Source organism: Geotrypetes seraphini, chromosome 2 (genome assembly GCF_902459505.1).
Source record: "Geotrypetes seraphini chromosome 2, aGeoSer1.1, whole genome shotgun sequence".
NCBI lineage: Eukaryota > Metazoa > Chordata > Amphibia > Gymnophiona > Dermophiidae > Geotrypetes > Geotrypetes seraphini.
This window is the reverse complement of record NC_047085.1, coordinates 111,479,214-111,502,110: the sequence shown is the minus strand read 5'-3', so window position 1 is coordinate 111,502,110 and position 22,897 is coordinate 111,479,214. Positions and strand designations below refer to the sequence as shown.

General features: G+C 43.2%; 1 protein-coding gene across 8 annotated transcripts in view; it reads left to right on the top strand.

Moving 5' to 3' along the window:
* The window catches only part of CHD7 (chromodomain helicase DNA binding protein 7), a 616,542-nt gene that overhangs the window by 170,524 nt on the left and 423,121 nt on the right, over window positions 1–22,897 (top strand). For 7 of the 8 annotated variants that reach the window (XM_033933452.1, XM_033933447.1, XM_033933448.1 and 4 more), the window contains exon 4: window positions 4,418–4,833. In XM_033933452.1, coding sequence (XP_033789343.1) covers window positions 4,418–4,833 — 416 coding nt within the window. Of the gene's footprint in view, window positions 1–4,417; window positions 4,834–22,897 lie in introns of those variants that run through there. The other variant, XM_033933456.1, reaches the window with a different exon arrangement.

Below are 22,897 nucleotides of genomic sequence, written 5' to 3'. Positions count from 1 at the left end.
GGATTTGATGAGTCTTTCGACAGCCGGACTAAGAAGTTTCCTGGTATCTCCGGCTTTGCTCGCCTAGGGTCTGATCAACATGGATATTTGTACTACTTTAGTATTACGACCTAGTTTTTTTGAAAAATCTTGGTTGACGTGTAAGGGTTATGCGAAGCAGGTTGTTTCTTCTCTTATCCGGGTGCTACGGACGTCTTTTCCTGTGGCTTCTGCTTCCTTTTGGAGGTTTTTCCTTTCTTGGGTGCTTCTTAACGTTTGAAACACTCCAGAGTTCCTTTTTGGCACAAGTGTATTGCCGAGGGCTTAGCTTTCAATTCCGTTCAGCATCTAGTGCCATTCTTGGCTTGTTACAAGGGCTAGGTATATTGCTCTTCGCTTACTTCTCAGCTTCATGTAGTTCAGTTCCTAAACAGAGTACGGTATATTCATGCGCCTCTTAAAAAGCTCGGTTTGGAGTACAATCTTCACGTACTTCTTCTCAGTTTACCGAAGGCTTCATTTCATCCTTGTCTTTTGGGACTCTAAAGGGCTGTGCCGTTGAACATGGGGTTTCTTGTGGCCATGGCTTCAGCTCTGCAGTTTTCTATATTGCAGGCCTTGTTTAACGGGGATTCCTATTTCTGATTTCCGAAATATGGGGTATCAGTTCGGATGGTACCACTATTTCTTTCTAGGGGGGTGTCATCCTTTCTTTTATGTCATGCTCGCTTTTCCTTCCTTCTTCCTGGGAGGAGAAATTGGGAGCAGTGCTTTTATTCACTGCATTTTTTGATACGTACGTAGCGTTCTCTGCGAGCTCGGTTTCTAACGACTTTTAGTTGTTTATATCTCCTTTTTGTATTCTTCAAGGGACGCCTCAAACGTATGGCGGCGTCCGAAGCCTCCATCGCTCAATGGGTCCAGGAGGACATTCTTTATGCTTGCTTGCTGGCAGGGAAGCGGTTGGCGAAAGAACTTCATGACCATTCCGCTGGAGCGATGGCTACTTCTTGGGCTCGGCCCAGAGGTTTTTTCCTTGGAGGAGATTTGTCTCGCGGCTAATTGGTCTTCCGAGAGTGCTTTCTCTCCGCATTTCTGCTTGGATGTGGGGGCGCATGTGGTAGGGGCGTTTTGTGCTTTGGTTTTTGCTGAGGCGGCGTTTGCTTCCCACCCAGATTGAGGATTGCTTTGCTACATCCCATTGGTCTCTGGATTCATCTGCTGCTGTTGCTAGGGAAGGAAAAATTATGTTCTTACCAGTTAATTTTCTTTCCTTTAGACGCAGTAGATGAATCCAGAGCCCCATCCTTTCTGGATATTGTCTGTCGGGTTTTTTCTTTTGCAACTTTCGCAGTTTGTAATTATGGCAGGTTGTTTTCTGTATTATTGCATTTTGAGATTTGTTATGGGAAAGAAGTTTTTTACATGCTATGCCTATTGATGGTTACGGATGCTTGGGCAAGGAGCTATACTAGATAAACAGGAGGAGTGCCAGCCAATAGGACCACCTGTTAATCAGTTTCTCTATCTCCGCCTGCTGGTAGATGTGAGCTATCCCATTGGTCTCTGGATTCATCTGCTGCGTCTAAGGGAAAGAAAATTAACAGGTAAGAACATAATTTTTCCTTCTTCCTGCGTGTTTGTGAATTGAACTGCCCTCCTGTGTGTTTGTGTGAAGTGCCCAACCTAATTTTCCTGAGGTTGTGGCGTTCCCTCCTTTGTGTTTGTGAACTGTGTGTGTGTTTTTGTTGTTGTTTTTTTTTTCAAGTGCCCAACCTGATGGTTTTATCTACCAAACTTCCCTCCTGTCTTTTTCCTCAGATTGTGTGTTGAAATCATTCTCAGTGTGTTATAAGCCTCATGCTGGTGCTCCAGTGGCCTTTCAAACCTCACTCTGGAGCTCCAGCAGTCTTGTACATTCCAAGCTGCATTCTGGTGTTCCAATAGACTTTCTCCGTGCATTCCAAACCTCATTCTGGTGCTCTAACAGTTTTAGTGTGTTCCAAGCCTCATTCTGATGCTGCTCCAAATATTTGTTCATTTCCCCAAAAGAACCCTCTCCCCATGAATTTTCCAAAACTTGACACCTAGCTAAATTGCTTTCTGGTACCCTAAAATGTAACCTCTCCCCATGTCATCAAAATCCTTAAGAGCCGTTTTCAAGATAAAATTTCCAGCAAACATAACAATTATTGTTCTCTTTATAGTATAGGATATACAATCTGCCACTACTGCTTTTATTAAGGATAGTTTGATTATTAGACAACTGAAATCTCTTAAGAATCGTCTTCATGTTAAGACTATACGTATACTGAGTTTTCCTATTTGTTAACTTTTGTCACCTGAGATAATGCATAGATACTGTAAGGCGGCATTACAATAAGATAAAGTAGAGGAAATGTTATTTTCTGATTGTTTCTATACCTCAAGCTGGTGTAGTTAGTGGAACCCAAGATAAAAGTAGCCATTAATTTAGATTTGACTGCTTTTTTGAAACCTCTCAAGAGGATATTGCTTCTAGGGATACCCTTTTGGTAACTTTATCAACTGAACAGGAAAAAAAAAATATAATTCCTAAGATGTATTTTCGTAAGAAGGATGTTCAGTTTTGTGGTCAACCAGTCTAGATTTTTTCAGATGTGGCAAAGCCAACTCGGCTGCATCATAAGGAATTCCTAAAATTGAAAGACACTGCCTTGAACATATACAGTTTGCTTAACCCTTTCAGGACCATAAGGATCGTAGGCCAATTTTTGTGGTTTTGACGACATTTTTATGGTAAAAAGGGCTTGCAGATGCCAAAAAATTGATTTTTTTTTTGTGAAATATCATTTTTTTTTTTTTTTAAATCACACTTCTGGCTTATGGACAGTGTGGCAAGTGAATCTCCTTGTCAATCTGGCAACGAAGCTAATGAATGAATGTCGGAACCAGTTTGTTTACATAAAGGCAGTATCATATGGAATCCGTACATATCAAATTTAGACTATCCCAATCAAAATTTATAGGATTTTAAAGTTATGGGACAAATATGTCCCTTGGTCCTGAAAGGGCTACGGCCTCACACTTGCACAGCTTATAGCATTGGTATCAGAAAAGGAGGTAGGAGCAATTTTAGTCACTGGGGTGGGGGACTGAAATGTCAGGAAGACTCAAACATAAACTAAGATCCCCATTTTTGGGCCCTAAAATTTTGGTTTATATTCAAGTATACATGTACATGAACTCTTACTCTATATTATCTCCACCAACTTTATTGGGAGTCTGATCTATATAGATATTAAACCATCCTTTCTGTAAGTAATTGCTTCCTATATTACTTCTGATCTGAAGAAGTGGTATTACCTTTGTAAACTAATCCAAAAAATGCATTTAGTCCAATAAAAAAGGTATTTACCTTAATTTCATTTGTTTTGTTTTTTTCTGTTACTCCTGAATTTATTCAAACAAACAGAAATTGATCCTTGATACTCCACAGAATCAAAGAGCAACCAAAAACAAAAACGCTGTGGAGAAGATGTCCAAGATGCAGGCTTTATTGAAGATACAGTCATAAAATCCACATAATAAAATGTCTAGGACCCATAAAATGGGAACTATAGACCCAACACAGTCCGTGTTTCGACGCCCCTTTCTTCCTCAGGGGTCCCTAGGAATCCTAAGTCAAAGAATGTGGATCAAAGGCTGAGAAAAATCCTGCTCGAAAGCTCTGCGCGATAGAGTAATGCTCTAGTCCTGAATTTATGGCCTTTATAGCAATCTAATGCGACCCACTATATTAGAATTTCTATTCTTCCCCTACCAAAAATCTAAGTTGAAGTTAAATGTGTTTTAAATACACAGAAAGGGGGGGGAGTAGTGGGTACATTGACCAACTTTTGAGTGGATGTAGTTGAGACAATGTTGGTATTTTACGTCTGATAGTGCTATAGAAATAAGTAGTAATAGTAGTAATATCTAAATTTTTTTTTTTTTAAAACACACAGAGGATCTTTTGAGTTAAAGGGACTAGAGCTGTGCAGTCTGTGTATAGGCTTTTTTGCCATTGTTTTTCCTTCTTTTATTTTCCACTATTTCCATTCTGCTCATTGATTCTAAAAAATGGATATATTGAGTGAAAGCAAAATGTGAGCCCACAGTCTAGGACAGCACATAGCATTGGAGTCGACCTAACATAAATATTTAGTGTGATTTGTGTTTTATCTGCTTCTTTTGCTGGCAGTTATCCAGTTATATTACATTTACAGTTAGTCTGCTTAGTATTCTAGAATCCACCAGTGGTTGTAGGGTCTTTGCTTTAGTGTTCTAAGTAGACTGTGAAAGATAAACTTCCCTATATGCCTTTTTCTCTAGGCTCAGCATAGCTGAAAATTGGACCATTGCATTTTTTTATTTTTATATTATGACTTAGTTGTTTTTGTCTCTTTGTGTATTTCAGCATTCTCCGTCAGAAACTTTTCTAGACAAACCAGTGCCGGATCTGACCAGAGTTAGTGGTCCAAATGCCCCACTATTGAAAAGTGAAGATTTTCTGCTTTCAACGGAGAAACAGCCACCTCAGAAAAAAAAGAAGAAGAAAAACAATCATATTGCTGTAGAGGGTAGCAGCAAAGGGTTTGGTCAGGAGGGTTTTCCTAGTGTTCCAGACAAACAAGAGTTTTCTGGCAGTTTATTGGATTGTTCCTTGGAAGGGAAAAAGAAGAAAAAGAAAGCAAAGACAAAAGAGCCCAGGGAGTCAAAAGAACCCAAGGAGAAGGAGCCAAAGGCTCCTAGAGCCCCTAAGGTCCCCAAAGAGCCGAAGGAAAAGAAAGCAAAACTCACAACACCAAAATCCAAGAGCAGCAAAAAGATTGGGTAAGTGTGTTAAGTGTAACTGTGTTGTCTTGTTGGAGTATACCTAAAGTATAGCTTAAAAATGTGTTATAAGAGTTTCAAGCTTGAAGTGGTTATTTTTTTTTAATAATTTAGTGGGGATTCTTGGATTACAAGGTTGGTTACATAAAACCAAACAAAATATGCACACTTAGACAATACGCATTCAGACATCTGAATAATTAGCATGGTCATCCTAAAAAGGGAATCCATTTGTAACCTTCAATGAAAAAAAGCTTGCTTTAGAGATTGAGCATGAACTTTGTTTCCCCTAGATTTGGTCTTGACTGACAGGTGGAAGGTATTTATTAGTTAAAAAGAAGTACTGCTAAGTAGTACTGATTGAAATAATAATCAAATTTGTCATTGCTAGAGGTTAGAATCGAAAAGTCTATTGCAGTAGTGCTTAATTTTGAAAGGTAGACTGATAAAATAAAGAAATTGTTTTAAAAAAAACCCCCAAACTAAAAGGAGTTGCCAGGAACAAAAGTTTGCATGAGGCTTTCTACATTGCATTTCGAAGGAGCTTACCCGACTCGTTTTTCAGTCCACTAAATTGTTTCGTTATCCAGTTGTAATCCGTATGTTTCCCTTGAAAGTGGGTTTGATACCTTTTAGGACCCCGTGTCGGGTCCTGGTTTTCCACACAATTGGACCATATTCTGAATGCAAACTGTTCATTGTTCCAAGTATTGTGTTTAAAGTAAAGTTTTGCTTTTTGATTAAAGACTTGGCATCTTTGTATATCATTTTTGCAGTTTTCTTTTTTGTTTGTTGTTTGATATACTACTGCAGTCCCATTGGATTATTTTGCTTGTGTTATTAAAAAGACCATTTTTGAAGTCCAGATAAAATATATTCATGTATAAAAAAAAAAAAAAAAAAAAAAGAGTCAAAGGTCAGCATTTTGTTGGTAAGATGGAAGAGGAAGTGAAAACCAAATAGGATTCCTTCAGAAAATGGAAAGCAAATTAAGAAAAAAAAATGAATACAAGTTCTGGCAAGTTAAATGTAGAAAAGTAGTAAGGCTTGCTACAGAGGCAAAAATTGAAATGAAAACATTAAGTACTTCTGAAACAATCTGCCCAGGAGGGAATTGATTTAGGATTACCATATATAGATGGAGGATGGAAGATCAATTGAGACATTTGGGTTTTACTTCCATTGTTTTCAATGGAAGTAAAACATGGATGTCTTAATCCATCCTCCTTTTTCTGGAGCCATACAGTAACCCTAAATAGGATGAAGCACTAGACAACCGTGGGGTAAAAGGAGAATGGAGTGTTGAGGAGGGAAAAGGTAATAGCAGCTAAATTTACCCCTCCCTTTTTTTTTTTTTTTTACTAATCCACAGTAGAGGTTTCTACTGTGACCCGGACTGCTAAATGCTCTGATGCTGCTCCGACGTTCATAGGAATTCTATGAGTGTCAGAGCATTTAGCACTTCGGCCTGTAGATACCTCTAACACAGCTTAGTAAAAAGGGGGGGAAGGGTAAATAATTTTTTTGCCTTGGGCTTTACTAGAGAGGATGTTGGGGTGGGGGTATACTTAGACAAAAGTGACAGAAGAGCTGCAAATCACCAGGACCAGATGGTATTTGCCCAAGAATCCTGAAAAACTTGTAACATAAAAATTGCTAACCTATTACTAGTAAATTGTGACCTATTTGGAATGACCATGAGCTCAAGAATTCGAGAGTGGTCAGGCTATTGCCAGTTTTAAAAAAGGCCCAAGGGTTAATTTGGGAGAGGGTGGGGGGGAGATGGAGAGATGGTGGTATGTCTGATTGGGGTGGGGGGTTGGAGACCTTTAGCTACAGAAAGAAATAGGGTTTTTTGAGGGGGAAGGGAAAAATGCAGAGGAGAAAGTGTACTGGAAAGTATGGAAAGAGGAGAAGAGTAAGGGCATAGAGAAAACTGGAAGGTGTCCACCCTGGAGAAGGGGTAGAGAGGGCCAGGGGCTAAACCTATTAGGGGAAAGTAAAGCAGAGTTTAAGCTAAGTTGGGACGAGACAGAGCTGGACATGATTGGATGTGGATATTGCTAGAAAGGGCATGCCTGAGGAGGATAGAAACTTGGGAGTTGGTGGAGGGGAGGGAGAGAGGAGGGATTTCAAACTTAAGAGAGGTCAGGCTCCATGATGTGAGAATTATGCCCAAAACAGTACACATCCTTTTTTTTGTTGTTGTTTGTTTTAATGTATCCTGCAAAATCAGTTTAGGCAAATGGGTTGTGTTCCCCTACCAACAGACAGAGGTAAAGAAACTGAACTCGTTCAGTGATATCACTGTTAATGTCAGGAATTGAGCAGTTTCTCTACTTCCAGCAGATGGTGTAGATTGGGCTGATGTAGCATGTTTCGTGCTCATTACTCTAAGACGGAAATGAGCTTGTGCAATGTATGGTGATCTAGTGGCAGTCCTCAAGGGGACCCTGCCAAGAAGCAGCCGTATAATGAGGCCAACAGAGGCGGCATTTTTCTGGGAGTGGCATCTTGCTGTCAGCCAGTCTTATTGCATATCAACTATCTTCACCGTACTCCTTCCCCAACAACTCTTCTTCCATTCTACCCCGTCCCCCCGTGTTTACCTTTAATGTGTCATAAAAGTTGCCTGGTGGTGGCAGTGATTCACTTACATTGCCCTGCGACCTACCGTTTCTGACATTACTTTCTACTGTGGCCTGCCCAGCGGAAACAGAAAGGGCAGGGCAGCATGTGTGAATTAATGCTACCACCTAGCAACATTGGAAACAAATTAAAGGTAGACCTGTGGCTAAGGGTTTGAGGATGGAAGGGGGGGGGTGTATGTGCCAGATCACAGTCTCATGGGTGGGGAGAGAAAGTTTGTAATGCTGGACTGTGGAAAACAGGAGGCAGAAAGGATAGATATTGGGTTCAAGTACCCCTAGAAAGAAGGGAATGATATGTCAGGATAGGGAGAGAGGTAAAGATGTTGACTTGAGGGAGGGAAGAAGGGAGAGATGGACTTGGGGGAGGGAGAGGGAAAGTTGGATGGGAGAGGGCTGAGGGAGCGGGATAGTGACATGAACTCTGGGGAGGGGAGGGGGCAAGATAGGATGAAGGAGAGATGGACTGAGGGATAGAAGGGGAAGAGAAAGATATGTTGGATATGAGAGAGGGAGGGAGTAAATGCTGGGTTACAAAGGTGGAGCAAGGGACCAGGAGGGTATACTATATACTAGGAATGGCGGATCTATTGGAGGAGTCTATAGGAGGGATGGTAAGGAGATGAGTGAGAGGAGAACAGTGAATATGGTAGAAATGTAATGGGCAGCAGATAAATGGGAATGGGAATGGGAAATGTGAGAGCTAGGGAATGAGAGAAAGAGATAGAAAGTTGATAAGTAGATAAAAAGTAAAAAGGAATTGAACGTTCTTACAGCAAAAAACACCAAATGACTTGAGCGAGTTAAAAATGTAGCAATAAAACTACTGAAAAATCTACAAGCCCTACTGAAAAACCTACAAGTCTCTACAGCAGTGTTTTTCAACCGCTGTTCCGCGGCACACTAGTGTGCCGCGAGATGTTGCCTGGTGTGCCGCAGGGCCGCCATCAGGGCAGTGCTACCAGTCCTGCATTCAGGGGACCGGAGCTGACAGGGGGCCCGAGTCAGGGGCGCCAATAGCTCACCAAGGCAAAGTGAGTCGATCACCCAGGACTCACTTTGTCTTGGCGATTTAATCTATCGAGCCGATAAGTCTTCTTCTCCCCGACGTCAATTCTGCAGTCGGAGAGGAAGTTCGGGCCAGCCAATTGCTGCCTGGCTGGGCGGAACTTCCTCTCCGATTGCAGAATTGACGTCAGGGAGAGCATGCGTCGGTGTCGGCTTTGGGGCCTGTTATCCATTGGTGGGTCCTGTTCCCCGATGGCAGTGGCTTGGGGAACGGCAGGGAGAAAGAAAGAAAGGGGGCAGGCAGGGAAACAGAAGGAAAGAAGAGAAACAGAAAAAAAGAAAGAAAGGTCAGGGAGAGAGGAAGAAAAAGTTGGGGGAGGGAATGAGGTGTGGAGGAGAGAAAGCATACAGGCTGATAGAAGGGAAGAAAGATTGGATGCACAGTCAGAAGAAGAAAGTGCAACCAGAAATCACCAGACAAGGTAGGAAAAATGATTTTATTTTAAATTTAGCAAAGTGGAGGCAGTATTACCACAGTTTTCAAAGGAATTTGCCCAAATAACTGGGTAAATTCCCAGAGATGAAAACTTCCCTTCACTTACTATGCACAGTTCTGAATTTATATCTGCTGTCTATATTTTACAATATGGTCACCTTTTACTAAACCACAATAGTGGTTTTTAGCGCAGGGAGCCTATGAGCGTCAAGAGCAGCGCTGGGCATTCAGCGCAGCTCCCTGCGCTAAAAACTGCTATTGTGGTTTAATAAAAAGGATGGAGGGTATATTTGTCTATTTTTGTATGCTATAAAAACCAAATACAGAGAGAGACTGAGAGCTGTTGACGAAGAGCTACGTGTGTGTCTTTCTTCGATTCCAGCCAGAATATCAGCTTTGTGTTCAGCCAAACAGGCCCAGGTTTCGCACTGAATAAAGTATTTTATAATTTTTCACTATTCTGTTTATTTAATATTTCATAATAAAGTAATTATAAAATACTTTCTTTGTGTTTATTTGATTCCTATTCAAGAGAATTACTTTATATATAGTCAATATAGGCACAGAGTTAAATTTTTTAACATTTTCTAATGGTGGTGTGCCTCGTGATTTTTTTCATGAAACAAGTCTGCCTTTGCCCAAAAAAGGTTGAAAAACACTGCTCTACAGCACTGTTATCGGCTGCCCATAACCAAACGCTGCATTTTCAAAGGCCTAGTGTTGGTATATATATCCCTCTACAACCTTATACCCAAATACTTCTCAGACAAACTTCCTCTCTACACCCCAAAGAGAGCGATACATTGCCAAGATGAAATACACCTACATACACCATCAGGACACTTCCTCCAAATCCAGATAGCATGGAAATGATCCTATTCCCATTTCTTACCAAACCTCTGGAACAGCCTACCGCCTCATATCAGAGAGGATTTCTTAACTTTAGAAAAGGTATAAAAACCTACCTTTCTGCATAGTCATTCCCTCAACCCTTCACCAGCATCAGTAAAGTAATCCTAGGTGAAGATATATTACAACACACTGTATGTAAGTAAACCCTATATTGTACCACTGTGAATGTAAACTTTAACCTGTTCTGAGCTCTTTGGGGAGGATGGGATCTAAATTTATATAAATTAATAAATGTAACAAGAGGATGAAATTTGAGCAGATAGAGGCAGAAAAGAGAAAACTGAAGGATAGAGCTTTAAAAGAAAGATCGATATGTCAGACAGGTGTAGTGAAGGAATGTAACAAAACAAGAGGCAAGAGGAGAAAAAATAAATGTACAGCAGCTGCTGAAAACAGAATTAGCAGAAGACAGGAAAGCGGAAAAGATAGACTGGAACCAATGTGATGGATAAATAAAATGCCCAGACACAGAAAGGTAGAAAAAAAGTGCTTTATTTTGAATTAACTAGAATATGTTAGCCTTAAAAATTTTGTATCGCAGATGTTTATAGGGTCCTTTTATAAAGCCGCGCTAGCGGTTTTATCGCACGCACCGGATTAGCGCGGCTTTGTAAAAGGAGCCATTTGTATTATGTTAAGTACAAAAGGAAGAGATGGTTGAGAAAGATGTTGATGGTGTAAAAGGTAATAGCCTTGAAAAAGCGAGAAGCGAAACATGTTAGCTCTAACCCTGGCTTTCAAGACCACAAAGCTGTGTTTCTTATGTACCAAATTAAGTTTGAAAACACTTTATATAAATGTTATATAGAACCGATGAGAAGATGACACATTAAAAGCTTAGGGCAATGAGTATATTGAGCCTGGAGTTGTGTCTCTGTGGTTCTAAAGTCTGTGCGGTTTCAATTAATGTGTGAAACTCAGGGTATATGAAAGTGTTAATGTGAATAGTTTCCCTGAGAAATATTGAAAAGAGCTTTCGTGGAGAAGTACAAAAAGGAATTGCATTTATTTTTGGTTTCCTAGTGTGGCAGTATATGCAGATCTTAATTTCTTGGGGTCCCAGTTCAATTTTTGTCTTCATATTTCTGTCTCTAATTTGGGATCCCTTGTTCTGTATTTGAGGGTCTATCTGTGTTGTCAGATGACTGAGGGGTGATATTTGTTTGCATATAGTTTGTGTTGAGATCTGTAGAAGTTCCACTTGTTCTGTTTTACTTGTAAAAATGTTTTGGGTTTTAGGGTCCAGTATAGTAATTATAGTGCTGCCTATTCATGGGTTACTCCTGGGGTAATTCTGCACCACTGCACAATGCAGATTTGTGCAGAATCCTGTAATTGCCATGCAGAATTCTGCACAGGGAAGGGAAAAGAACAAAAAAATATCTTGTATCTGATCTCCTTCCCCTTGCAGTACACATCCATAGACTGCTCATACAAATCCCCCTGTCCCACCATGATTTACCCTGTCTTCTTGAATCACGTGATATAAGGAAGAAACAAGCGACTGCGCATCAGACCATTTCCTCCTCTTCTACTGGCCTGGGCTTATCTGTTGCACAGAGTTCCTCGTGATTCAGCTAAGCAGTGGGCCCAGGCCAGCACAGGAAGAAGTGGTCTGACGCACAGCTGCTTGTTTATGTCATATTATCTGGGAGGAAAACACTGTAATGCGGAGGTAGAGAGAAAAATAATTTTAGAGAGATAAAGATTAGGGGCTAAAAAGGGAGAGAAAGAGCTAGGGGGCAGAGAAAGCTGGGAGGAAGAGGGTTCGAACGAAATGAATGTGTGGGGAAGATGGAACCTGAAGTTAAATTGGAGCGTGAGAGAACTGGGCAAGGTGGAACCTGGAGATCAGTGTTACTTGTGCATAGAATTTCCAAATTTTTGTGCAAAATTTTTCATTTTACGCCAAATTTCCCCACTAGTAATGTGTAGGGTTCTTGCTGTTTGAATCGTAGTTTCCATAGTGTCCCTCTAGACCAGTGTATCACAAACTGTGTGCCACTTGAGATTCCAGGTGTGCTGTAAGATGGGGAGGAAGAGAGCAACATCCTATAGGCAGTCAGCTGGCGCCAGTGCCTCTCATTCTTTCCATGCCTCTACCCTTCCAGCACCCCCCACTGGTGGCTCAGGGCCCGATCTGGAGTGCCTTCGCACATGTGTGGTCATTGACGTGATGACATCACACAAGTGAATGACATCATCGTGTCAACATCTGTGCACTTCCAGATGCCCTGAGCCATGGTCACCAGGTTTAGTGTGCTGCAGCGAGCCCCCCTTAAAATACAGGCAGGAGGGAGCCCAAACCTTCCTGCCCATGGCAACCCCCCATCCTCCCCTAAAATACGGGCAGGAGGGATCCCATGCCCTCCTGCCCACAACCCCTCCCCGACCGCCCCCCCCAAACCCCGCGACCCTTCGACCACCCCTGACGCCCCCCTTGACTTAAGAGAAGTTGGCTGGATGGACGGGTCCCAAGCCCGTTCGCCCTAAGGCCTGCCATTCGGAGGATGGCGGGCCTGCTGGTTGGACGGTCTTGGGACCCGTCCGTCCAACTTCTCTTAAGTCAAGGAGGGGGTGGGGGTGAGGGTCACGGGGTTCAGAGGAGACGATCGGGGGCGTTCATGGGGGGTGTGTTGTGGGCAGGAGGGCCTGCGATCCATCCTGCCTGTATTTTAAGGGGGTTGGGGGGGCTCGCGGATTCTGTAACCGGTGTTGTTTTTGATAGACGCCGGTTACAGAATCCAGCTTTTAGGTGAAGGATTGGCCCCTCCTTCACCTAAAAAGTCTTGTTTTGGGCATTTGGGGCTTAGACTGTATTTGGGTTGATAATGTGTTGTAAGTTTAGATGTAGTGGTAGTCTGGGCATATAAACAGCTGAACGTAGAGGTAGGCTATTCTCAAAAAAAGCCCACCTCATTTTGGACATTTTTTTTGAGAATGGACATTTTCCCTGCTGCTACTTTCAGCGTTTAGGGCCTTAGGCCAAAAAGGAACATAGGCGTTTTTTTAAAATTATGCCCCTCCACGTTTCTAAGCCAGTGTTCAATTCACTTTATCCCTCAAAATGGTAAATTATTCTATTCTGTTTTAGATTTAAAACGAATCAGAATTTCACTTTTGCTCAGAGACGTCATGATCTGTCATGGCTTTGATCAGGTTTTTAAGTTGTCTGGACCTTATAAAATCTTATCTGCAGATTGTGAGCAGGAAGGCACAAAAACCCTTTTATATAGCTACTAGTGTTTAAGCCCGTTAGATTAACGGGTGCTAGAATAGATGTGCAGACTTAACAGTTAAACATATTTACTGAAAACTTACCGTGTTGTGTGTCTGCTTGGCCGCTGTCTGTCTGTCTTTCTTTATTTTGGTCTGTCTCCTTGGCTGCTGTCTGTCTTTCTTTATTTCGGTCTGTCTCCTTGGCTGCTGTCTGTCTGTCTTTATTTCGGTCTGTCTCCTTGGCTGCTGTCTGTCTGTCTTTATTTCGGTCTGTCTCCTTGGCTGCTGTCTGTCTGTCTTTTTTTCTGTGTGTCTCCTTGGCCGCTGTATGTCTGTCTTTTTTTACTGTCTGTCTCCTTGGCCACTGTATGTATTATTTTAGCTGTCTTTTTTTGCTGTCTCTCTCCTTGGCCACTGTATGTCTGTCTGTCTTTTTTTGCTGTCTCTCCCCTTGGCCACTGTATGTCTGTCTGTCTTTTTTTGCTGTCTGTCTCCTTGGCCACTGTATGTCTGTCTTTTTTTCTGTGTCTCTCTCCTTGTCTGCTGTCTGTTTTTTTTGGCCACAGTATATCTTTTTTTGCTGACTGTCTCCTTGGCTGCTGTCTGTCTGACTTTTTTTGCTGTCTGTTTCCTTGGCCACTGTATGTCTGTCTGTCTTTTATTGCTGTCTCCTTGGCCGCTGTCTGTCTTTTTTTGCTGACTGTCTCCTTGGCCGCTGTCTGTCTTTTTTTGCTGTCTCCTTGGCCACTGTATGTCTTTTTTTGCTGACTGTCTCCTTGGCCGTTGTATGTCTGTCTTTTTTTCTGTGTGTTTCTCTCTCCTTGTCAGCTGTCTGTTTTTTTTTTTTTCTTTCAATCTCTCTCCCTGGCTCCCTGTCCTTCTGTGTGTCTTTCACTGCCACCTTTTCTGTCAGTCTGTCAATGTTCCGTCTGTTTGGCTCCCTGTCCTTCTGTGTCTTCCACTGCCACCTTTTCTGTCAGTCTGTCAATGTCCCGTCTGTTTGGCTCTCTGTCCTTCTGTGTCTTTCACTGCCACTTTTTCTGTCAGTCCCGTCTGTTTGGCCCCTCTCCGTGTGTATGGAGATGTCAGGGGGATGTCGATGGAGGTCTGTGATGTCGGGGGAATATTAAGGATGTAAATTATTGCGCGCCTTCTCCCACCTACCTTTTTTTTTTTTTTTTTTTAAATCAAGCAGCAAACGGCCACCGGCACAAAATAACCGCTGCTGGAAGAAGTAAATAATAATAATAATAACAGCTTATATACCGCAATACCGTGAAGTTCTATGCAGTTTACAAAGATTAAGCAAAGGTACAAATTGATTGACTTTAAGAGGGGAGGAAGAAAGAGGGTTAATAGGACAGGAAATCCATTTTTGAGGAGAGAGTGATCAATAGAACAAGTTAATCGCTATAGAGGGGAGAGAGATCAGTTGTCTAGATACTTTAGGAACAGGTGTGTTTTCAGATGTAAAGTAAACCGCCACTCATAGAAAATGGAACGTGCGCACCTCACGCGTCATAAGCGCCGTGCACGCTCACGCACACTTTACTAACTTTCTGCTACCCTGTATAATTTCTCTGCCGGCCACGGAGCGACGGACGCATGGAGCCACAAACATTGAAGTGCGCATGTGCGCTAAGAGTATTATTATTATTGATGTATTCTCAGCAGGCATTTTCAGTTTAGGGCAGTGTTCTTCATTCTAGCCACAGCATCCCACACCTTCTCTAGGATCATGGTGGTAGCAGCACACCACCACAAGCAGGGAATCTCTTGTACAGTAAGCCCCTTTGACTTGGGTCCACCTCCAGTTACTTGGGTCCATTGTGGCAATGTTAGAGGTGGTATCTAGGGTGAGTGCCCACATGCCATCTGCATAAGGCACTGCTGCCTTGTTGGACTCGTCATTCTCAGGATTTTAATGTGCTGCTTCTTTTACGTGGCTGTTTTTGGAAGAGCTTGGTGTGGTGGTCAAGCCAGCCCAATATTTCAAGGGGATTATTCTATACCCTCCCAATTGGGTAGTAATGTTCACATAGAAACAGGGATAAATTAAGGTAGATGAATACCATATGGCCTATCTAGTCTACCCAGTCATGCTATCCACTATCCCCCATCTCTCTTACAGTTTCAACATACTTGTCCCAAGCTGTCTTGAATTCAGAAACTCTTCATTTCCACCACCTCTAATGGGAGGCCGTTCCAAGCATTCACCGCTGTTTCCATGAGACAGTATTTTCTGAAGCTATTTCACCTTCATACTTTGTCTCCTCATTCCAGAGCCTCCTCTCAATTGAAAGAGATTCGCCTCACAGATGTAAGCCTCTTGAAATGGGGGCTCATTGCCTCAGCTGGCTTACTCAGGGCCTCTGGTCACAGTCTGAGTCAGTGTGAAGGGAATTTGCTAAGCCACTATGTTTGACAGTGCTACTATGGTAGAGTACATAACAGATGAGAACCTGGAGTGGTGTTGAAAGCTGGCCAGCTTTGTTGATGGGCTGTGTGGCACCTTGTAGCGCTCTGAGGGAGTAGAAACTGAGTCCTGTGGCCTTTGAGAATCAGGTGGATCATTGGGGTTCTCCATGCTAAATTTGCTGGTGTCATGGCTGAATATAAAATGTCTACTATTCTTTGGTCGCAAAAGGAGATCAGCTTAACCAGCAGCAATATCCTTGTGCAGCTGTATCCATAATTGGAGCCTCAATAACATGTTTACATCCTGGCCCCTCATCAGATTTCTCTGGAGAGTGGCCCAATAGCTGTTTGTTGTTATCCTAGTAGCCCTGAACTGGCCTTGACAGCCTTTACCTTGGTACATGATCTTGGTTTGCCGCCTTGCAGGTTTCCTTCTTCCAGGTGGATTGGACCAGCTGAGGCAGGGCTCAAGTGTCATGTAGAACCCAGATTCCTTTTGTCTTATAGCTTGATCCTAAAAGGAGGATATTTAGAGTAAGGGCTACCTGTGGTGGCAGAACATCCTTATCCTACATCCAGATTCATGTGAGTTGGATTATATTTTCCCTGACCTTTATAGTTGGGGGATCTTATGAATCTTCCTGGAAGTATTATTATAAATTCAAAATTTGCAGAAAACTCTTGCCATACTGGGTAACAATCTGGATCGGCTTTTCATCTTGTTTCAATGTCCATGCAGAGGAGACATGATTTTAAAGTCCTTTATAGTGCAGTGGATTAAGACAGCCATCAAGGTGTCCTACATCCTTCAGCAAAAGGCTATACCATTGGGACTTTACACCCAGGAGTTACTCATTCGTAGCACTACTTGTAGCCATCAAGGCTACTATATTTTGGACTGTTGCATGTTCTTCCTGCCTTAATTGAACTAATGTAAGAATGTAGTCATAGAGAGAACAATGACATTTTACAGTCTGTCACTTGCTATCGTGTTTCCCCATGGGCCAAAAAAAAGCACCAGGTCTTATTTTTTCATGTACAATGATCATCTCTCCCTTCCTCTCTTCTACCCCAAATTTTCATCTTTCCTTTCTCTCCCCCCCCCCATGTGCAGCATCTTTCCTCCCCTCCCATCCCCCTGTGCAGCAGAACCCTTTCACTGTGCACTGCACAGCATCTTTCTATTCCTCCCTCCCATCCCTCGTGCAGCAGAACACTTGCCTAGCTTCTATCCTTCCCTTTCGTGTAGCTGCAGCAGAACCCTTGGACAGCCTACTTCCCCCCCCCCCCCACTACACAGCTGAACCCCCGCTGACCTTTCCCTCTCTCCCTCCAATCCGAACCTACATACCTCCCTCCACAGAGCAGCATTGGTAGCACTCTAAACAGGCTGCTTCGTGGCCTTCCATACGCCGCATTGCTGATGACATCATCAGTGATGTGGCAGAAGGAATGCCCCAGTGGTGGAAGGCCATGAAGCAGCCTGTGTAGAGTGCTGCCAATGCTGCTCTGTGGAGGGAGGTATGTAGGTTTCGCAGTTGGCAGGGTTCAGACGGGAGGAAGAAATGGAAAGATGGGAGGGTCAGTGGGGGTTCGGCTGCATGGGGGGAAGCACTGCTGCCGGCAAATCCAGGGACTAGGGCTTATTTTGGGGGTTGGGCTTATATTAAGACCCACCCTGAAGATCATGCTAGGGTTTATTTTTGGGATAGGGCCTATTTTCAGGGAAACACGGTAGCAGTGAGGTTGAAGAGCTCTCACAGGCTTTGTAAAGTTCAATTGCAGGCTGGCAGTTAAAGGGTAGCAATACAGATTGCAACTATGTGCTTATCTGTGTCCTTTCTATACTCCCCTCCTTTCATAAATGCAAATTTGGAAACTCTGAAGCTAACAGACCTGTAAATATATTGTGTATAAATGCTCAAACTAAAGCACAGATAGGGGGATGGTGGTAATAAATTGAAAGCCAATTTTGCTATTAGTTACATAAAATTTCTTACAACTGTTTTGAATTGTATCCAAACATCTGAATCTGGTTTTCAAATTGTAGCTAGCATTTAGGAAGTATATAACTTCCAGATGAGAGCAAAGTTAGTGCTAGTTAATTCAAATTGGTTTCTAAAGAAACAAACCTGTATTTTATTAGGATTAAAAACATACTTCAGATTAACAAATCAGGTTAACAGTCTGTTTATTGCACAGAGATTTTGTATGCCAAAATGTGGCGGCTTAACCAGATATGGGTGAGCTAAGGTTGACTTGAAAACTTCAAGGAGAATAAGGACTTGGACCCTGAGAAACATTGCACATTGATAGATTCTGTATTTCTGAATTTTCAAAGACGAGGACAACTGTTTAAGACCTAAATCAATTGGGCTGGTTCTTGTATATTACGTATAAATTGGCACTGTTGTCTTAGCTTGGTAATATTTATTTCTGCTTCATCAGACCAGTTCCTTATTTGGCAAATGCTTTAGCTTCGGTGATTTTGTCATTGGTCAAATCATTGGTGATGTGATAAGTGAAAAAAGAGATGAAGTGATGTAAAAATAAGGTGATCTATTTTGCTTACATTAATGTATCAGGCAGCATAATGGTGAAACACTTTTCATATTGAGAACATAAGTCTTGCCTATACTAGGACAGACCAAAGGTCCATCAAGCTCGGAATCTTGTCTCCAGAGTTGGCCAATCCAGGTCACAAGTACTTGACAATATACCAAAAGTGTAGTGGTTAGAGCTTCAGCCTCAGCACCCTGAGGTTGTGGGTTCAAACTCCGCACTGCTCCTTGTGACCCTGGGCAAGTCACTTAATCCCTTAATTCTCTACTGCCCCAGGTACATTAGATAGACTGTGAGCCCACCGGGACAGATAGAGAAAAATGCTTGAGTACCTGATTTTATATCTCGTTCTGAGCTCCTTTGGAGAGGACGGGCTAAAAAATTAAATAAATAAAATTATCCTAAGAAAAACAGTTGTGCATTTTTCCAAGTCCATCTCAGTAATGGCTTATGGAGTCTGAGGATGACACAGGGACAGAATTTCTCCCTGTCCCCTCGGATAAACATGGAAAATCATATGGTCATTCTTTAGTGTCTATCTCAACCTCAGTCCTTCTATACCAGCAAGGCTTGAGGTCAGTGGCTGTGCCCATTCATACTCTGATTCTTCCCACTCTCTTTAAAGAATAACACGGGGATGGTTTCCCGTGGTTAACCACAGGGCCAGATTCTGTCCCCATGTCATTGGTGAAGAAATATTTTCTCTGATTTGTTCTAAATTTATTACTTGGTAGCTTCATTGTGTGCCCTCTAGTTCTTGTATTTTTGGAAAGAATAAACAAGTGGTTCACGTCTACCATTTTCTCTCCATTTAGTATTTTATAGACTTCTATCATATCTCCCCTCGGCCATTTCTTTTTCAAGTTACAGAGACCTACGGCCTCTTTTATAAAGCCTTGCTAGCGGCAACAGCCCCAAAGCCTTGAAATCTCTATAGGCTTCGGGGCCGTTAGCGCAGCGCAGCCGCTAGTCTCTGACTTTTCCTCATATCCCCTTTTTCCTTAGCAACAGCAGCAGATGAATCCAGAGACCAATGGGATAGCCCACAACTACCAGCAGGTGGATATAGAGAAACTGATTAACAGGTGGTCCTATTGGCTGGCACTCCTCCTGCCTCTCCAGTATGCTCTATCTCCCAGTAGGTGATGATCGCTATTCAACCAGCTCCTGGATTCTGGCTGTGGCTGTGACATGCTTTTCTCCTGTGGAGGTTTTCTCTTCAGTGAGACAACCATTATATTTCTCCTGTTGAGTGTTTTTCTCTTCAGTGAGATAGGGGTGTCCGACTGAATGGTGCCGGCTTTAGGGGTTACACCTGGGCCCACCCAGGTCCCTGCCTCACCCTCCCTCCAGTGATAGAGGGTCTAACTGGGTCTCTGTTTTTTTCTTCTTTCCCTTACAACAACAACAACAACAAAAAAAAAAAAAGAGAGAGACAGACCGCATTTGCTATATATGATTGTGCCCTGTCTGTGGGCTCAACCGGTGTCTATCGGTTCTACCAGCCCTGTCAACCAGGTTGTGAGTATTTTTTTTTTCTGTTACAACTGCGGGTTATATTTTCTGGTGGTGTTGGAGCTGTGAGTTTAGTTTTTGACGTTGTCTTAGAGCTGCGGGTTTTGTTGTTGATGTTATGTTTTGTAATTCTGGGAAACTGCAGCTGTGTGGTCGTGTGGTTCAACAATTAGATGATTTATTTCTCAAATGCTAAGCTTTGTTAAATTTTGGAATGTGTGGAAATGTTCGATGGAGGGCTCCAGATATGTATTTTGGGCTCAGTTGAACGAGCCGGTGCCTTCCCGCGCGCGGGGAGTGCGAGCTTGTCCTCATGCGTGGGCGGGAGAATCCTGGCAGTTACGGCCTGGTCGCTGAGGCTGCTATTTGCACAGCGTATCCTGCGGCTGTGTTTCCTTTGCACAGTTGGTCACTGTTTGTGGATCCAGTGCCTTTTGGTGGGCCGGAGGCTCGCGTTTGTGTTCCGACACTGGCGGGAGCGTCGCGGTGTCTTTGGTGTCTGTTTCAGCATCTAACCTCTCGCTGCGCATTCCGTGATCTCCCGGTTTCTGGACATAGCCACGTCTGCGGGTTGCAGTTGCTGATAATGCGGTAGTTGGACTCTCTCCCGAGGCTGTTGTTTGGGCCTATCTGCTTTTTCTGGCATGGGAGCCATCCTGAATGGTCTGAGGGCGCTGGAGAGGGAGTGACATTGTGTGCTTGGCTCCTGGGTTGCAGCTTGTTCCTGCACTGGGGTGGCAGCAGTCAAATTGTCACTGACTGAGGTCAGCAACAGGGGGTTATCCGGGTCTTGGTTCGGATCTATCCTCCTCTCTCCCGGGGTCCCTGTATGGTGCTTCTGCAGTTTGTCTGTTTTCCTCTTCTTTGCGCCTTAGGGCCGCGCTGCGGGTGTCTGCTAGTGCTATAGAAATAATTTTTTGCCTTGAGTGCTAGGTTTCCTGGTGGGCTGCACTCTAAGGATGGAGTGGGGTAGCCGGGTGGCGCATTGCCTTTTCCTACAGGCAGGACGAGGTTTTATTGTTTTCAGGAGTGATGCAAGGTCCTGTGTTTTACAGGATACTAATCAGACTTATGAGGCTACCATCTTCTCCTGACGTATGGTGCTCAGCCCCCCTATTTTTCTCTGTTGTTCGAGGGTTCATTTAAACTTGCAGCGATGCACCGGGCGACTCTCAGAAGGGGGAACCAGGGCTATATGTCAGTTTGAATCTTCCATGAAGTTTCTCTTTTGGAATGGGTGTCTTATCTTTCAGACATCCGGGTACGTATACTTTTCCTAGGGGCACTGTATTGTTTCTACTTTTCCCTTAAGGTGTCTTTACTTTAAGAGCCGTTAGTAACGGGGAGAGGCTTTTGTGGAGTTGTTTTTCCTCCTAGCCCTCCCGACCCTGTTTTTTGGAATTTCATTCTGTACGGTCCAGGTTAGCCATTATCTTATCCTTCTCTTCTTTATTGCACCGCAAACCTGGAGTTTGCTCAGGACGGTTCTTTTCTTTCATACAGAACTTGCATCTCTTGTCCAGCCCGTTCCCTGACCTCCCGTGCGTCATTTGCGTGGGGTCTGTCAACACTTTAGGTTTCTTATGGGAGGGGAGAGGGGGAGACGAGAGAATGTCTGATCAACTTTGAATACTCTTCTCCCTTTCCTGATTCTTTCTGAGACTTGCTGTGTATTGGGCTCAATGTATATTGAGCAGCCTAAGGTGATATGGGTGCAAGGTGCCCTTCAAGGCTTCGAGGAACATGGGGCGGTAGTTCCTGTTCCCCTAGAACAAAGGGGCAAGTGAATTTATTCAGTTTTCTTCGTAGTGTCCATAAAGGGGGGGATCGGTCGGTCAGGGGCTGTATCTCATTTGAGTTGATTAGTTTTTCAAGGTTAGATGTTTCTGGAAGTAAATTGTAAGATCGATTATTGCAGTGGGGCAACAGTGGGAGTGTTTTACAGATCTCACAGAGGTCTACTTCCATATCCCCATATGACCGTCATATCACTGGTGTATTCGCTGTGCCATCATTGACAGCACTATCAGTTCGGCAGATGCCATTTGAACTAGCCCCGGCTCCATGCACATTTTAGACAATGTAGGCAGTCGTGGCGTTTTGGCGCATCCAGGTATTTCAGGTTCTTTCTTTCTTAGACGACTTCTTGATTCGGTTGTCTTACGGCAAGGTAGATTTGTCAGGCACACCTGGGTGATTTCTTTTCTTTGATTCTTTGGGTGTGTATCTTTAAGTTTCCAAAGAGCTCTTTTCTCCTGTACTAATTGGACTATCTAGGGATATTGTTCCCGTAGGAATGTGTTTCTTCCCAGAGTCTGGAGCACCAGATTACAGTCTCGGGTTTGCCTTCTTCAGTCACCAAGAAAAAGAATATGGGATTCTGTACAGGTTCTAGGACCTTTGGGGGTGACTCCACTGGGAACTTCGGCTCGCTGTCACATGGGGACGCTGTAGTCACTTTTGTTCCAGGGGTTCCCTGTGTCTCAAGGCTGCGCTTGTAGTTTCTAGTGGGCTCCTCAAGCATCGCTCAATGTTATTTGGTGGCTCAGCGAGATTACTCCTTTCATTGGCTTGCCTCGGTCTTTGCTGGACTGGCTCCAAGTCGCCATACATCCTGCCCCGCACAGACTGATGACATCACAAAGGAAAGAGTAGAATTTTAGGCTGAGTGGGAGCTAAGCCTTTTGAAAGATGTACAGTCTCTTCTTGGTTCTCTACCCCTTTTAGTGCTGATTGGTCAGATTGTTCCCTGGTCAGGAAGAAGAGTAGAAGGATCTGCCCTCTAGCACTGCTGAGAGAGAGGAGAGAAGGAGAAATTGCAGTTCCTTTTGGAACTCATTGGTCACAATCTTCCTGGGGTGAGGAAAGGAGCTTTTTTCCCAGCATAAAGGAAAATATGGTGTACTGCTGTAGCGCTGTGCTGTATGGGAAGCATTTGAGAATTAAAGGTACAAGGCCAGTGGGCGGGAATTGCAATGCTGCTGACAGGGGGTGGGGACGGAATTACTGGGGGGGGGTTGTGTTTTTTTTTTGTTTTACTTTTTTAAGCTTTTACAGATGTTTCCTATAGATTAGCCGACTGGGTTTTTGAATGGATTTTTTGGACTAAATTTCTCAATATAGTGGAGCATATATAGTACTTAGTATTTATTAGTAGCTGTAGGTTTACCTCTGTGGACCTAAGTAGACTCAATTTCTAAGAGCTAATTACTGGCTGGCAGAGATGCTGTAATTATCTTTCTAGCCTCCTAATTGGTTCAAGAGCCTATAAATCAGAGATGAGACT